This window comes from Mastigoproctus giganteus, chromosome 9 (assembly GCF_048544385.1).
Source record: "Mastigoproctus giganteus isolate SK-2022 chromosome 9, ASM4854438v1, whole genome shotgun sequence".
Lineage (NCBI taxonomy): Eukaryota > Metazoa > Arthropoda > Arachnida > Uropygi > Thelyphonidae > Mastigoproctus > Mastigoproctus giganteus.
This window is the reverse complement of record NC_143583.1, coordinates 151,230,517-151,248,266: the sequence shown is the minus strand read 5'-3', so window position 1 is coordinate 151,248,266 and position 17,750 is coordinate 151,230,517. Positions and strand designations below refer to the sequence as shown.

General features: G+C 36.7%; 1 protein-coding gene across 4 annotated transcripts in view; it reads left to right on the top strand.

The window, feature by feature from the left end:
* Nucleotides 1–17,750, top strand: part of faf (ubiquitin carboxyl-terminal hydrolase-like faf) — a 1,326,265-nt gene that overhangs the window by 910,313 nt on the left and 398,202 nt on the right. For all 4 annotated transcript variants that reach the window (XM_090382082.1, XM_090382083.1, XM_090382080.1 and 1 more), the window contains one exon: nt 6,481–6,607. In XM_090382082.1, coding sequence (XP_090238208.1) covers nt 6,481–6,607 — 127 coding nt within the window. The remainder of the gene's footprint in view (nt 1–6,480; nt 6,608–17,750) is intronic.

Genomic DNA, 17,750 nt, shown 5'->3' with positions numbered 1-17,750 from the left:
TCCTCTTCAAAGCAACTTAAAAATCTTTGACAGCCTGTCGCTTTTTTCCAGCAAGCACGATAGAACTCTTCAATCAACTAAGAATTAAATCGGAAAAGCTCTGTAATGACGATGCCTACAGATTCTAAGTCTTTGCCAACTCCTCTCTTGTGCTACTTTAGTGCGCAGCCTCTCGCCTCAATTTTGATCCTTTTAACTATATCTTCTCATTATTCTAGATGTCAACCTAAGATTCAAATTTTGAAATATTCTAATATAAAAAATAATATAATTCTAAATATAAAATCATAATTACACATGTATTTCAAAATTCTATGTTGAACCTTTCAGGGTGAACATCCATGATGGTCTATGTAACCTTTTGCTCATGAAGTCCACTTGATACTTTAGAATGTAACTCATACCCTTCTAGCCAATGGCTGTCTCAGGCATGTCTCCTCAATGGAGAAATAAATTGATAATAATAATAATAATAATAATAATAACATGCATAAGCCTATATTAACAGGTTCTCATAATTGAGTAATCCCTCCTATAATCAATTTCTACCTCTGTTCCCTTACATTCAGTAAACATATATTTTCTAACATTGTTATCATTGTACTGCCCATTCCTTCCAAGAACTGTGACATTCTTTAAAATTTGTGTACTGATTTGGAATTAACATAACAGAAATAATTTAAAAATTACTTCTATTATGTTAATCTTCCATGATGTATATTTTCTTATTCATTACACTCATTGACTGGCAGCTACAGTTATTCAAATTGCATGTCTATTACCTCAAAAAGTGAGCAATTTTTTAACTCAAGGCTTGGAATATGATGCAAGAAATCACTTCCCAATAAAACTATATATTGTTTTCACCTTAGATTAGGTGTGATATGCATGTATTTCTCAATTGTAGTCTAGAGCAGTGGTCTCCAAAGTGGGGTGCACGGATGATCCATGGGGTGATTTGGTAAGCAGAGCAAGCAATGCAATCCTTCCATTTGGATCAATGTACCTATGTGAGGTGACTTTCTCTGCAATGACTGTTATTAAAGCCACGTTTAGAAATAAACAGAACTTGGAACCAGATCTGCGGGTAGCTTTGACCCAAAATATGAAACCAAGATATACAGCAATAATGAAAAATATTCAAGCACATTGTTCTGACTAAAAAGGGCTGTTGATTTGATTTTTACCACTTTGTACTTCAGTTTCGTTTTGTTTTGTAGTTATATGTGATTCTAGATATAATGCATACCATGTAAATTATTTATAAATAAAACAAATAGTATTACATTACATTTACTACACTTGTTACATTAATGATTTCATATCACTTTGTGCTTGAACAATTTTTTTATTTGTGATCTTTTAAAATTATGTGATTTCAGATATAATGCCTTCGATGTAAACAATTTATAAATAAAAATATATATTAAACTTGTATATTTAATTTTTTTTTTTTTTTCCGGGGTGCACACTAGTCCTCTTAAGTAAAATAAGGGTGTGCGACCAAAAATGTTTGGAGACCACTGGCCTAGAGAGAGAAAAAATGGGGCCATTTGAATAGCAGCTTTCAATCACAACTGAAAATACTGAAAAATATCTTAGATTTTTTTTAGTTGTGATTAGAAACCAATGAGAGAAAGTGATTGAGGATTTTGATTTTTCAATAAGTATGTCCAGTCATAATTGCAAAACACTTTTCGAGAGTTACTTCTTCATTTACTGTGGCTGTCTGATTTTACCATTGCCACGAGAAAAAAATGCAGTACCTGGCATTTTTCTTATATGATCCCTTCACCATGCCCTTTCATATCTTCCAGGGTTTACTTACGTTTATTGTTTTATTTACGTTTGTACTATTTAAGTCTTTGCAGCTGACACAACGGTTACTGTAATTTCTTGTTGTAGAAAAAGCTACAGAAAGGATTGAATCTGATTCAAATGCAAAGAAATTTTGTTTTTTTTTTTTTTCTCCACAACATAGCCAAATTGTTATGTCTTGTGTTAGAGTTTCAGACTCAAGCTTTCATTCAGCAAACAGGTAAAGCAATTATGGAATGCTTGCTGCTAAAACATAAAATACACTGCTAGCTTGTGGTCTCAGTGCCAATACTAACCAAATTAGCAAAGTTTCAGAAAGGTAAGCTGTCTTTCTTCCTCTTTTTCTTGAACTAATGCTACTAACTCTACAGTCTCCTAACTTTACTGTTTTTCAGTTAGAAGATTATAGAGTTAGTAGCATTAGTTCAAGAAAAAGTGGAAGATTTTTTTTCAAGAAAAACAGGAACCTCATTCTTTTGTGCTTTGGGGGCAAGAAAACCCTGAAAGCTCACAAAGACAAATTAACAATTTGATGACTGCCCATACTTATTGCTGAATTGGTAGATTACACTGACTTATTTGTTCAGATCATTCACATATTTATTCCAAGAAACAAAATTCTCTTGAAGATGATAAGAATCTTTGAATCTTGACATCTTCTTTTTGGAATAAACATCCAAGTTATCACTAAATACTAAATATTACTATGAATTAATAATATTTAGTATTTAGTGATAACTAAATTAAGTGATTACCTGGTAACCCAAACAAAACATAAAACACTCTGGTCAAAATGGATGACATTCTAGTTACCAACCATTTTAGTACTCTAACTTTGTCAGTCTTCAAAAAGTTTCTAACTTTGTCAGTCTTCAAAAAGCTGGTTATTTATACTATACTATATGATTCAATAGGATGCCATCAGTGTCAGAAATATGGACATAAATGGAGTCTCAATTTGACCAAACAGAACATTTGAGTGTCATTACCAAACTGACTATCAGTTTCCATTACAGTTCGAACATTTAAAAATACCAAGCCTATGCATAATTAATTTTCTGTTTTATACTCCTGGATGTCTGCATTGGATAAGGGGAATGTTTACACAATAAAGAATATAAGAATAGAATATCACCATATTTAAGAGTTGTGTGGCCAGACTATACTATCTTCAAACACGTACTATTGTGTCCTCATATTCTGTCACTCACTCAGCTACACAGTAATGCTAAGTTGAAAACAAAATTATCTGTCAGAAAGTCAAAAGTCATAACTTACCCACTTTTTTTAATGCTTTGTCCCTTCAAAACAAGTAGGCTGTTGCAACTCATTGGCATTTCCATCTCACCTTAATCTTTAATCAGATTTATTTGGTGTGTTGTTTTATTTTATTTACTTAGTGCAGTGCAAGCTAGTAATATCCTGTTGCTCATAATATCTCTAGCAGCAGTGCTTTTTTGTCCAGTGGAAAATGGTGTAGATTAATCAATAAAATAAGTAATATAATTATCTCTGAGATGCTAATAGAAAAACTTTTTGGGTAAGTTAGGATATAATACAAATAGTGAACATAGTATATCCCATTGCAGACTCAAGCTTTCATTCAGCAAACAAGCAAAGTGACTAACTTCAAAATGTTTAAATTTGTAAATTTTTTAGAATGGTTTAGGGGAAGAGAAAGGTTTGATTTATAAATAAATGTCTCTTTAATATGTTTATAATCCCTGATAAGGCAAAAGCATCAGCCAAAAAGTTATATTCCTAATTTCATATCTGCTTATGGGCAGCTTGCTAAATGGAATAAATTTGTTCTAGAAACAAACTAAATGGCATGCCAGAATTAAGTAATGTATATACCCCCTTCATTAGAAGATATCGTGGCAATTTTGATGATATTCGGGATCTTCTTCTTCAGCATAACCTGTCTTTTCTTTACAGGAAATCACCTATAATACAATCCCACATCACATAGAAGCCAAGTAATAAATAACTGTCAGTTTATTAGCATGAAGATATGCTAATATACTCCAAAAATACCTACCTTTTATGGCTGATATAGAGAAGAGTTTACATTCTCAGTTAACATCAATGCAGTCATTCCTACAATACAATGCAGTACGGTTCCTTCTATAAATGCACACACACCTTTATTTTATTAATATATAGCAAGGTTATATTTTGTACTAGAACAAACAGCAAACATTATATAGGGGGGGCGGTATCAAAAGTTTGTACCCTGACCTAGATAAAACAACATTAGGTAGATGCCATTTTTAATATAAGTTTTCTACATATTCAGTAACTAACGTGAAATTTCATTCCCTTAGGTGATCAAGTTCCTGCATTTGCAGGGCAAGAAAGCTTAGTAAATTAATGAAGAAATGAAAGCTGTGTATGGGCAGAATTGTCCATCCTACGACACTTTAAAAAAGTGGAAACAGGCATTCCAGTCCGGTCATACGAGTGTCTTTGACAAGCCAAGAGAAGGAAGACCATCAACATCCACAGACAGTGAGATGGTTTCAAAGGTTCAGTAGCTGGTGCTGAGTGACAGTCGTGTAACAATTCATTTCATCGCAAATGCAGTGGGAATTAGTTATGGGTCTGCCCACAGCATTTTACATGACCATCTGCACATGTCTAAGGTCTCCGCACAATGGGTTCCATGCTGACGGCTTTGCAGAAGCAATGTTGAATCAGTGTTCTCGGCAACTGTTGGATTTGTGCTACTGAAGCACTTATCCTATCCTACTCTCCTGACCTAGCACCATCAGACTTCTTGTTTTGAGAAATGAAGAAACCATTGCGTGGACAGGCTTTGATTCATCTCAGAAAGTCGTCAGTGAAGTGGAATCATGGTTTCAGGCAAAAAGTGCAGACATCTGTGATCAAGGCATTAAACAACTGATCCATAGATTGGAGAAATGTGTTAGTATACATGGAGAGTACATAGAAAAGGATTATTAAAGTTCCTGTGAAGTTTCACCTTTCTTGGTCTATTATTTCTAGGTAAGGATACGAACTTTTTGATACCCTCCCATATAAACATGATCCTACAACACCAAAAGGAAAGCAAGTTTGAGAGTAGTATAAAGAAAACATGGATTACTAAAATGAAAGACTAAATTTTATAATTTCATTCTTGAATTTTTTGATTTGAACAGAATGTACTGGTTAATCCGATGGATGGATATGAAAAAAAAAACGTGATCAAATGAGGAAATTCTGTTGGTTTTGGAGATTACAGACGATTTCTATCTGGTGATCCTATGTGGTAGAGGTCATAAAATCAATGTTTGGCATGGACTAGAGAACTTCTCCCCCCCCCCAAAAAAAAAAGTATTTAGTGATTTTATCTCAGTTAGCTGATAAATTTATAGTTCTAATCTATGAAGGGCATATTTCATTAGAATATTTGATGTTGAGATTGGTGAATTTAAAATGGTTTTCCTTAATTTTTAATATGGAGATAGTGTGTAAACTTCAGAACTGTGCAACATGGATTAAAAGTTAGGAGATGAAGTAAACAGATTTAAACTGTAGTTTTCCTTGTGCATTTTTAACCTGGAAATAATGATGAAAGGAAAACAACATTCTAAATTTTCTGACCTCAACATCAAATTCTACAGAAAAATAATACCAATCTTCAGAGAGGTGAGGTATTAAATATTACAGAGAGTGGACAGATTTGACACATGCAATGAATTCTCTATGAGCTACCAAAAACTTTTTCAATAATTTAATATTTTACCAATTAATATGGAATGAAAATAAGTTTAGAATCAGGAACACACCTAAATCTTAATGTACATGACCAGATCAAATAACGTTTCTCCATTAGTGAAATAATTTGAAATAAATTACTTTTGTAGAATCTTTACATTGAATTTGTATTTTACATATTTTAAAATGAATTTGAAAAGGGAAAAAAATTATGTGAATTTAAAAAAAAATTAAGAAGAAAAATTAAAAGACTTGTAAATATATTGTGCCTCTGATAATACCCACATGCTACATAGTTTGAAGTACAAAAATAATAGAAAGACTTGTTAACACTGAAATTATAAGATAGTGACTTACTTTTGTTTATAAATGTGTGAATTCTGTTATCTTTGGAATGAAAAATGTAAGATGAATTTGTTTGTTCTTCTACCATTAGATATTTTCAATGCCTGAAAACAAGAATAACTTCCAGAGTTAGATATCATGTACATGTATGACACCATGTCTTAACATATGTGGTAGTTTTGAAGTGCTGGTTTCCAAGTTTTATTTTAGAAACAGAACACAGAGAGTGATGATATAGTTTTAATGGTTGACCAAATAAAAAACTTTGATGAAAAAAAATGGCATAATTCTAGACGTTAATTCTTGAGTTTAATGCAAGTTTTAAAACACAGCTGTTCATTTATCTTCCAGATCATATAGTATCACTGTATATCTGGTTTAATTTATTTGCGACTTGATTTCATTAAGGAAAATTATGAGAAACTCTGAACAAAGTGTTGTTCCATGTCTATTTTGCCCCCTTAGTGTAAAGTAAAAAATTTAAATGTGATATTTTTATCCAGAGATGTCATTCCCACTTATAGAAAATTTGTGTGATAGGTGGAGGAAAGATTGTAGTTTTCTAAAAATTTCATTTTCTGTTTTTATTTAAAGGGGAAGTTATAGAGGATACTTTAGAAGAAGAGAATGAATCATCATCAACAAAATATCAATTGACTGGTATTGTAGTCCACAGTGGCCAAGCTAGTGGGGGCCACTATTATTCTTATATATTGCATAGGTAAATATTTGTTAAGAGGTAAGATGGTTTTTAATGGTTTTTTTTATCTCATGCAAGTAAACTGTCTGAAATTATTCAACTAGAAACAGGTTCTGTTTTAAGAATTCTCAGTGTACTCATTCTTTTCAAGGTAAGCAATCTACAAGTAACTATTTCCTCAGATGCCTTATATAATGGAAATAGATTTAATGAATATTGACTTGCCAGGAAACTTTATCCTCATGATTTATGCACCACTTCCAGATTTGCTTAAATGCCTTATACCTGTATGAATTTTTGCTTTGACTGTTCACTTAGGATATGGTGCTAATCTGGCCAAATTCTCTATGTTCTTAAATCAGATGTAAATATTTGACAGATTTTGATGCGCAATAAAATTTTATCTTAATGGAAGGTCTTGCAATGTACAATTGGGCCTTAGTTAGTAGCTCTTGTGTTACAAAACAACATAACCAACCAATTGATCAAGTTGAAAGGTGAAAGCAGTGATAATGTAATATTCATTTATTAGTTAGATGTTAAAAAGCAGTAATTTACTTTTATTTTTTATTGTTATTTGTGACTAGGTGGTCTGTGTAATGATAGAATTACTCATGGCATGTGTTCATATCCATTTCATACAAAAATACAGAAATGTTGTTACAGACTCACCTTATAAACTTTTCTGACTCTATGGTTTTCCCAGAGTATAAATTAAATTTATTTTAATACACCTTAATATTTGATTAGCACAATGTTAATTGTGTTGTGTCTTGCCACTGGATTTGAAATCATCTTCAAATGTTCAATTTTGGGCACATGTAACCAGTTGGGCAAATACAGTAGTGAGTTGTGTTGTGTTATTTGAATCCCCAGAATACCACATATACCATAATATGGGGTCATAAAATAACTTAAATATGTATTTGATAATTGAATGCACCAGAAATATAATACAATCCATATATTACCCAACTTTTTTTTTTTACTTAGCCATTTTGCCCCCCCCCCCCCCCCACACACAGATTAGATAACTGCTATATTTAAAGCTAACATTTACATGTTGTGGATTGTGTAGAATTGAGTTTCATCCAATTTCTACAAAAAAGAAGTAAAATTGTTACTTCAGTTCAAGATGGCTTCTCTGAAACATAGCTCGTAGAATTTTGGTGAGCAAATCTGCTCGTGGGTATTATGATCAAGTGGAAACATTCATGGAAACAGAGTCCAGAACTTAAAGAGAAATCCCTTAGATGGGAGAATGCTAGCTTCATGTAAAGCAAATGAAGTGTTATGTAATGCTGCACTGAACACAAGTGATTTTTCTTAAGTACAACTTTGCCTTGAGTGATGAGATAAATCTCACCCTTCATAACCAAACTATCAAAGGTGAATAATGTTTTGGAAAAGCTTTTGTTTGTCCAATTTATGCTGTTTCAGTATTTCCTCTTAAAATGGGAGGTGGATTGTTGGTTAAGCAGTTTTGCAATAAAATGGGTTTGACTAATACAGATGGAAATAGTATAATAAAAAATAAATTCAGCTTGAAATTAGAGTAGTTACAAATGCAAAATGGTTACATAAATATCTAGTGGTTCCCAATCTTTTTGTGGAACTGGATGATGCCCAGAAAAGAAAATGTGAATGTAGTTACAAACTTAATCTAAAATGAAGAGAATTTAGTAGTATATAAGTTAAGAAAAGGAGCTGATTCTTGCATTAGAACATTTATATTTTATTTCCTAAGAAATGTTTCCATGAATCTTGAAAACAGGATTCATGGAAACAGATTCTGCAAAATACATTAGGAGAACCTGTCCCATCATAGGCAGCTATCAAAAATTGTGTAGTTAAATATAACAAAAGTAACTAAAGATATTTACTTCCACCAGAACAATGGACCCATTCACACATTGTCTTCTGCCACTGCTGCAGTTTTTCAAGCTGCCTATGGTTGTGCTACCTCATACTCACCAGATCTAGCCCTGTCTGAATTCTGTCTATTCTCAAAATTCAGAATCAGCTTGTGTGGAAGAAAACTGGCTCAGATGATGAGGTGAGAGCAGTTGCATACGTTTTTTTTTTTTTTTTTTTTTTTTTTTTTTTTCAGAACTTTCCCAAAAATACTGCACAACTGGGATTGTGAATGTGGAGCATTACTGGACTGAGTTCTGAAGCATTGAGTTCTGAAGACATTACATTGATAAATAGTGTAAATACCAATCACAGTTCATTCTAGGCTAGGCTAGAAAATTGTCAAGCAGCTCTTATATATATAGAACATTTTTTGTGGTACGATTTGCTATCACTTCTTCAGTATATTGTTGCCATTTCTGTATTGATCTGCAAATTAACTGAAATATGAAATTGTACCAATGAACATTGTTTACTCTGAAGAGCAGTTTCTCAAATTTTATGGAAGAAAACAAAATCTTGAGCCTTTAACATTTCATTGATAACAAACGTTGATAATGAAGCCTGGGGATATCTTAACTGGAGACCTCATCCCCACACACACACACACACACACACACACACACACACACACACACACACACACACACACACACACACCATAAACTGGGTTTGTGAAGAATTGAGTGTCTGTAAACTTCACATTGACTCCTCATCTTCTTGGTCTTAGAGATTACTTACCTGTTTTTATTAAACTGTTTATCCCATTAGTCATTTTAAATTCATGTTGGATTTGACTTCTCTTGGTTGTTTTGAGAAGAGATTGGAATACCCCAAAGTCAGATTTTAAGTGTTGTGCTCTTTTTTTTTCTTCAAAGTGAATTCCATCACAGCAAATACCTCCATCTGTAATCAACACATGTTGATGAATTCAGTATATTTTCCACTCATAGAACAAAGTGTAAATGGTTTGAACATACTCTGCTTCCTCTTCCCCTATAGATGTGACCATCTGTATATGATGCCAGGATTTCCCAGTAATGCCACTGGTACTTCAGATCACCATCACCAGGATCTCACACACACACACACACACACAGCCTAAGTTCCAGACTAACACCAAAAGAATTCAGTGTGTTTTGTGCTCTGGCTGATGGAAACTCAGAAAGGTTGTGTGGAAATCCTGGTGGTTGAGCAGCCAAGTTTCAACACACCATATTGATCCCTCAACTGCCAGTATCGATCGGCTAGTGGGTTTGCTTGCCAAGGGCAATGCTATTTTTTATCCATGTAAATGCTACACCCTTACCCTCATGGTCTGGGGTGAGAGGAGGATTTGATCCGGTAATGGTGTGTAGGTGTGGTGCTTGGATAGGTAGGGTCCCTGGAATCCCAATCCTGAATGCATTTAATGGTTCTGGGTAGTTGGTGTCTCTTTTGGCACCACGGAGGATGGAGGGCACTGAAAAGTAATAAAAACCTAATGAATTCTGATAGTTGAAATTCTTCTAGATCCCCAACACAGTCCCACCAGAACATATTGACTCAGCCATTCATAACACCACTGATGCAAAACAGCCCAGGATAGAAGAAATGTCAGAGCTACACCACATTTCCTGATAATAAATTCCACCACTGAAAAGCCCATGGGGGAATTGTCACCCATTTTACAGAATGGTTGCATTTCCCAGTAAGTCCATAATGTACCTAACCTGCTGAGATCTTTTAATTATCATAAATTCAAACACTCACTAATGGCCTGTTTTTGTTACTGGCATATGCTAAATGAGGTTCAAAGAACCACAAAATTACGATCTGTTCAGCTACCAAACATACATATATTATCCCCCTTTGTGTTCTACAGGAACGGGATACACTTAAATAGAATGGTTGCAAGAATATTTGCTGATGCTATCGAGGCAGTATTAGGTGGGTTGGAAAACTGCTAGCTTGTGGGGAATCACGGACTAATAGATTAACAATAGCCACAGGCAGAGGTGAAAAGTGATTCTTGTACTGCTTCTATTGGAATGAGCAGCAGCCTGGAAAACAAGGCACTGGGGATTTCAAGGACTGCTCGGAGTCATGATGGAACAAGTAACTACATGGGTTGTGTTAGGGTAACTTCTTTTTCTTTTGATGCCATCTCCTATTGGAGATTGGCAATCACTACACTGTACTTCTCTCTCTGTCTTGGGCAAGATGAAAAAGATCCTCAGCTGATCTGCCAGTCCAGTTGCAGATGATTTTCAGCCAAGAAAGTTTCCTCCTCCTCCTCCCCACTCCTCGCTTCCCCTCTATTATTACTTACTTGAAGCAATTTAAATTTCACATTTCTAAAGATTGTGTCCCAGGTAGGCAGTTTTCCTTCTCTTCACTAAGCTCAACAATTCGTGTTTTCTTTCTGCTCTTTTCAAGGCTTCAGTATTGGTGATTCTGTCTATCCAAGATAATTTTAGAATGCATCTGTAGATCCACATTTCGAAGGCCTCTATTTTGTTTGCTTGATGTTTTCAGCGCCCAAGTTTCAATTCCGTATAATAGTATGGACTACACATAGCACCTAACAAATTTCAGTCTGATTGAAGATCTAGAGCTTTGTGGCACAGCATTGTTTAAAATGTATTTGAAATGAGTCACTCTATCTATTGGAGCTCCATTCAATAATAGCTGGACTTGGCTTACTGGCGATTTACTCGCAGTCATGTATTTGGTCTTGTTGACATTGATTCTTAAACCCATATCGTTACATTTTTTGTTAATACAGTTCAAAAGCAATTGAAGGTCATCTCTATTTTCTGCGAATATAGCAGTATCATCAGCGTATCATATTCTGTTTATCAGCTTACCATTTATTTTAATTCCTTCTTTCCTTTCCCACAATACATTTTGGAAAATAACTTCAGAATAGATGTTAAATAGCATTGGCGAGAGAATATAACCCTGCCTTGCCTCTTTTTTTTTTTTTTTTTATATTGATTGCATCAGTTTCACCTTCTTCGACACTTACAATGGCTGTTTGATTCCAGTAGATTTCTTTGATGAGTGATGTTCTGTCTATCAAGAGCTAGCTTTTTAAGTGCTTCTATAAGCTTTACATGTTGTACCCGATCGAAAGCCTTTTCAAAGTCTATGAAGCAAATCAATACTGTCTTCTGGTATTCTCTACAATTTTGAATTCAGAATCCAAATTGCATGTCAGAGATTACCAATTCACATTTTTTGTAAATCCTGTTTAGGATTATCCATAGCAGCAGTTTCAACATGTGGCTCATCAAACAAATAAGACGAAAATCGTTGCATGAGGTGATGTTGTTTTTCTTTGGAAGCAGGATGGTAGTGTTTTAGGTAGTGTTCCATTTAGATATATTTTATTGAAGATTTTCTTCATCTAGAAGTTTCGCTATTTCAATTGGGATTTGATCTGGACCAACTGCCTCGCCAGACTTTGCCACTCCCAGAGCATATTTTACTTCAGACTAGATATTCAAGGTTTTCCTCCATAGCTATTTCTACATTTACATCCTATCTCTCATCATCAAAAAGCATCTTAATATTAGTTTCCATCTTCTTTCTGTCATCACCTCTTAAAACTAATTGGTTCTGGGCATTCTTTATTGTGTATAGTATTCTTCTGTTCTTATTTCCTGTTAATACTTTTAGCTGCTTATGTAAATGGAAATTATCATACCTTTGTTCTAATTCTGCTATCTCTTGATTTTTCTAGCATTCACACTTCTTTTGCATCCTTAATTTTCCTCTTTATCATTTTTTTCATCTACTGGTATTTAGTTGGAGCACCATTTTTGAGATTCTTTCTTTCATCCATTAGGTTTAGGATCTATTCTGTCATCCACTCCTTTTTTGCAGGTTGTTTTTCATCACTTAGAATTTCTTTTCCAATGCTGATAATGAACTTACCAAATTCCTTCCATGTGTCCTTTATTTTTTTCCAAATAGTAGCTGTTAATAAGTTATGATCACAATCAGCATCTGCACCAGGGTTGGTTTTGGCTCCTTTGAGACTATTCCGAAAATGCTTATTTATCAGTATGAAGCCAATCTGATTTATAACTATAGTCCTTGGTTTGTCTTGGGAGGGATTTCCAAGTATAGAGCTGTCTGACAAGAAGTTTAAACCATGAGTTTGCTATTATCGTGCTCTCTTGACAGAACTGTATGAGCCGATCTACTTGCTCATTTTGTAAACCCAATCCAGAATCACCCACAATGTCAAGTACCTTTCCTTTGCCGAATTTGGCATTAAAGTCTCCCATGATGATATTTACTTCATGTTTTTTGTTGTTACTTATGATGTCTTTCAATTGCCTGTACAATTCTTCAATAACATCATCACTCTTATGTGCTGTAGGTGCATATATTTGTCCCCTCGACATGGGCACCTGTACGTGGTGAGGGGACCTCCCAGTGACGCTGCTGGACTTCCAGACTAGCATCACTGGGATCCAACGCCCACAGCCCAGGTTCCAGGCTTACATCAATGGAATCCGGCGTGTTTGCCGTGCGCTGCGTGGAAATTCGGAAAGGGGGATCCTGGTGGTTGAGGGGCCCAGCTTCAATACACCACTTTGGCTCCTGCTTCGACAAGACGGGTGGTCCTGGAAGGCCCGGCTAGGATCAGTCGGCTAGTAGGCTCGCCTGCGAGGGTCAACCGTGTCAATGCCATGCCCTGAACAGAAGGACCAATCAGCTGCCACTCCTATATCGGTACCTCCTAATGCTCCACAAGTAACAAAAGCAAAAGAAAAGAATAAGAAGGGGGAAGTAACACCTAGTACCCAGGAAAACATGGATGTCGAGCAGAAGGAGGTGCATGATGAGTCAGTTTTGGAACTCTTCGCTGAGGAGGAAATGGACACAGGACAGTGTCCATACTTCTCCAGGAAAGATAAATCCAAGACTGACAAAATTAAGCCCTCAGCACCTCGGAAGCCGCCTGATGGACCCACCAAGTCCAAATAATGGCTAAATTCCTACAGTGGAATTGTCGTGGATTCCGGCAAAATACTGACGACATCAAGGCACTCTTGCAAAAGCACGAGCCAGTTTGCCTTTGCATACAGGAGACTTATTTAAAGGCAAATGATGACCCCACCATGCATAACATTACCATCATTCGTAAGGATAGAATTGTGGATGGTCCTGCCCACGGAGAAGTCGCAATCCTCGTCGGCAACCAGATCCCATTTCAGCCTTTGCAGCTTACAACTAGCATTGAAGCTGTAGCAATTCGCCTTACAGTGGGGTTCTTATTAACTGTCTGCTTTGTTTATTTGCCACCTGGGATTGACATCCCCCAGAAAGACCTTGATGATCTTATCATGCAATTGCCTTCCCCTTGTTTAATTCTTGCGGATTTCAATGGACATAACACTCTGTGGGGTAGTGCTGACATCAATGGAAGGGGACGAGTCATAGAGCATGTGCTCACTGACAATGATCTCTCCCTCCTAAATGTGGGAACAAACACCTTCTTCCACATGCCTACCCGTACTCTGCCATTGATCTTTCTATCTGCACCCCTTCTCTCCTTCCTTCACTTGCTTGGGAGGTAGAGGAGAACCCATATGGAAGCGATCACTTCCCCGTGATAATCACATTAACTAGTGGTAGACCGTGTCTTCCATTTAGTTTACCGGGGTGGAAACTTGATCAGGCTGACTGGAATGCCTTTCAACATCTGGCAAATCTTGACATCGCTACAGTCAGTCAGGTGCCAATCAATGATGCAGTCGTTTACGTCACAGAAACAATTGTCCAAGCAGCTGCAATTGCAATCCCAAAATCATCGAGCCGGTTCCCACTATTTCCGAAACCTTGGTGGAATTCCGAATACACAGCAGCAAGAAAAGCACAAAACAGAGCGTGGGGGATATTCCGCCGATATCCCACAACTGAAAATTTAGTAAAATTTAAACGTGCACTCGCGTTATGTATGACGTCAGAGCCAAAGGAAATCTTGGATTCGTTTTACATCTTCCATAACTCAGGCTGCTAGCTCAAAAGTAGTCTGGGATAAGATCCGGAAAATGAAGGGAAAATATCCACCATGCCCTTCTGTGATCCTCGAGCATAACGGATATCCAATTGCAGATCGAACTGCAGTAGCAAATACTCTAGGGGAAACATTTGCAAAAATATCTGCAATAACATCTTTTCCCACAGAGTTTTTGGCCCTGAAAGAGAAAAATGAGAAAAACCCCCTGAACTTCTATTCAAAAGGGCTTGAATCATATAACAAGCCCTTTTCACAGGAGGAATTAAATGCTGCACTCTTTCTCACACACGCAAGTGCTGTAGAGCCCGATGACATCCACTACGAAATGGTAAAACACCTCACACCACAATGTAAGGATCACCTTTTAATTCTGTTTAACAGAATTTTTCTTAATAAACAATTTCCGGATTCCTGGCGGAAGGCAATCGTTCTTCCCTTCCCAAAACCAGGAAAGGATCCTAGAAATCCAAGTAATTATCGTCCTATTGCTCTGACAAGCTGTTTGTGCAAGATCCTGGAAAGAATGGTAAATTCTCGCCTGGTATGGTATTTAGAAACAAATGGTCTGCTTTCCAGGACACAGTGCGGCTTCCGAAGAAATAGATCCACTCTGGATCATTTAATCCGATTGGAAACGTCCATTCGTGATGCTTTTATTAAATCCGAGCATTTGGTAGCAGTTTTCTTTGATATTGAAAAAGCGTACGACACAGCCTGGCGATTTGGGATTTTAAAAGATCTCTATAACTTTGGTCTTAGAGGTAACCTTCCTGTTTTTATTAAAAACTTTCTTTCGAATCGCCAGTTTCAAATCCGTTTAGGATCCACCCTCTCTCGAGTTTTCTCTCAGGAAGAGGGAGTCCCACAAGGATCCGTTCTAAGTGTCACGCTTTTCGCAATCAAAATAAACTCTATCGCAGAACAACTTCCACCCACTGTAAAGAATGCCCTCTATGTTGATGACTTTGCTATATTTTGTCATTCATGCAATATGAGGGTCATTGAAAGGCAACTGCAGAAAACCATTGACCATCTTACAGCTTGGTCTTTGGCTAATGGGTTCAGATTTTCATCACAGAAGACTGTTTGTGTACACTTCTGTCGCAAACGTAATCTTCATCCTGACCCAGAATTAAGGCTTGGGCAAAATAACATCCCAGTTGTAGCAGAATTCAAATTCCTTGGACTTATTTTCGACAAAAAGCTGACATTTTTACAACATATTCGTCAGCTGAGGACAAGATGTGTCAAAGGGCTTAACATCCTTCGTGCTCTTTCATCAACCTCATGGGGCGCAGATCGTGCTACCCTTCTTCGTCTCTACCGAGCACTTGTCCGTTCCAAACTCGACTATGGGTCTCAGGTCTATGGTTCTGCTAGAGACAGTGCACTTCGGTGGTTAGATCCAGTCCACCATCAAGCCATCCGGACAGCCACTGGAGCATTTCGCACATCTCCTGTCCAAAGCCTTTACGTTGAAGCAAATGAACCATCTCTGTCTCTTCGACGTAAGCAGTTGTCCTTACAGTACGCCTTCAAATTAAAATCCCTGCCCGATCATCCCACGTGGCCATTCGTTTTTGAGCCACGCTGGGAAAACCTCTACAACACCCGTCGGACTGCCAACAAACCTTTTGGTATTCGCATTCAAGGGCTGCTGAATGAACTAAACTTGACGGTAGACAACGTTGCCCAGTCACCAAGGCAATTCTTTCCACCCTGGCATGCTTATTTTCCAAATTGCGACTTCTCCCTTAAGATCTGGGAGAAGGCTACTACACCGCCATCTGTCTACCAGCAACTCTTTGCATTACATCGACAGCAGTACTCTGACTTTCTGCCAATCTATACAGATGGCTCAAAGTTAGAATGTCATGTGGGATCTGCTGTTGTGTTCCCTCACAAAACATTATCCTATAAGATCCCACAAGAAACTAGCATTTATACTGCAGAGTTGCATGCAATACAATCAGCCCTAGATCACATTAAAAATCACGACTACCAGAGGTATGTGATTTATTGTGATTCATTGAGCGTATTACAGGCTCTAGTATCGGTGAGGTATAACCCTCATCCGATCCTGTCCAGGATCTGGAAGATTCTTTTTTTCTCTTGTGGAATTAGAATTTGATATTCGCTTTTGCTGGATCCCAAGCCACATTGGGATCCGGGGAAATGAATTAGCTGATACCGCTGCCAAATCAGCCATTTCCCTGGATAATCATTGCCTGTCAGTCCCCTATACAGACTACAGGCAAATAATACGTTCTAAATTACTCTCCCAATGGCAAGATTCTTGGCACGGACAGGCCACAAATAAATTACATCGCATTAAGCCTGTAATTGCGTAATGGCAGTCCAGTCTACGCAGGGTCCGAAGAGAGGAAGTTGTTCTTGCTCGGCTCCGCATAGGTCATGGTCATCTAACCCATTCCTACTTGCTGAGGGCGGATGACCCACCTATGTGCGAGATATGTAATGTTATTTTAACCGTTAGTCATATTTTAATAGAATGTCCTGATTTTATAGAAGCGTGACACTTGTATTTTACCGCTTTTAATAATGTGACTGAGCCATTTACACTCAGTCAGATTATAGGTGACAGAGACAATATGTCTGACGTTTTTAACTTTTTACAGTCTATTAATTTTTATACAAGAATCTAAGGTTTACACTTTTTATACTTTTACTATTCATCTTTTGACAATAATTTATTACTTGACGTGGTAGCTTTGGCTACCAAAATTGTTTAGTAGCGTTTTAAAATTTGACTTGGCGCATTATGGCCTTAGCTGCCAATGCGCCATAAAAAACCAAATCAAATCAAATCAAGCATGTATTTGTATCACATTAACTGGGTTACCCTGCAGTTGTAACATAATGATGAGATCCAAGTATGAAATAAAATTAGCTACTGATTTCTTCAGTGAATCGTGGATCCTAATTTCCACACCTTTTTTATGTGTACTGTCACCTGTCCCAGAGTAGTATAACTCCGGAATGGCAGATTCCTGAGTTAATCTATCTGGTCTCACTTAAACCAAGAATTTCTACTTTCTTTTCCTCTTTCATTTCCTAGCCACATTTGCCAGTTTCCTACCGTCATATAAGGTTCTTATTTTCCCTAATAAAAGTTTTTGCTACCTGGGAATTCTTAGCACCCCTGTCCCATTTAAGGGATGCTGGGGACTCGGGCCATCTTTCTCATTGTACTACCCATAGTGATTATTC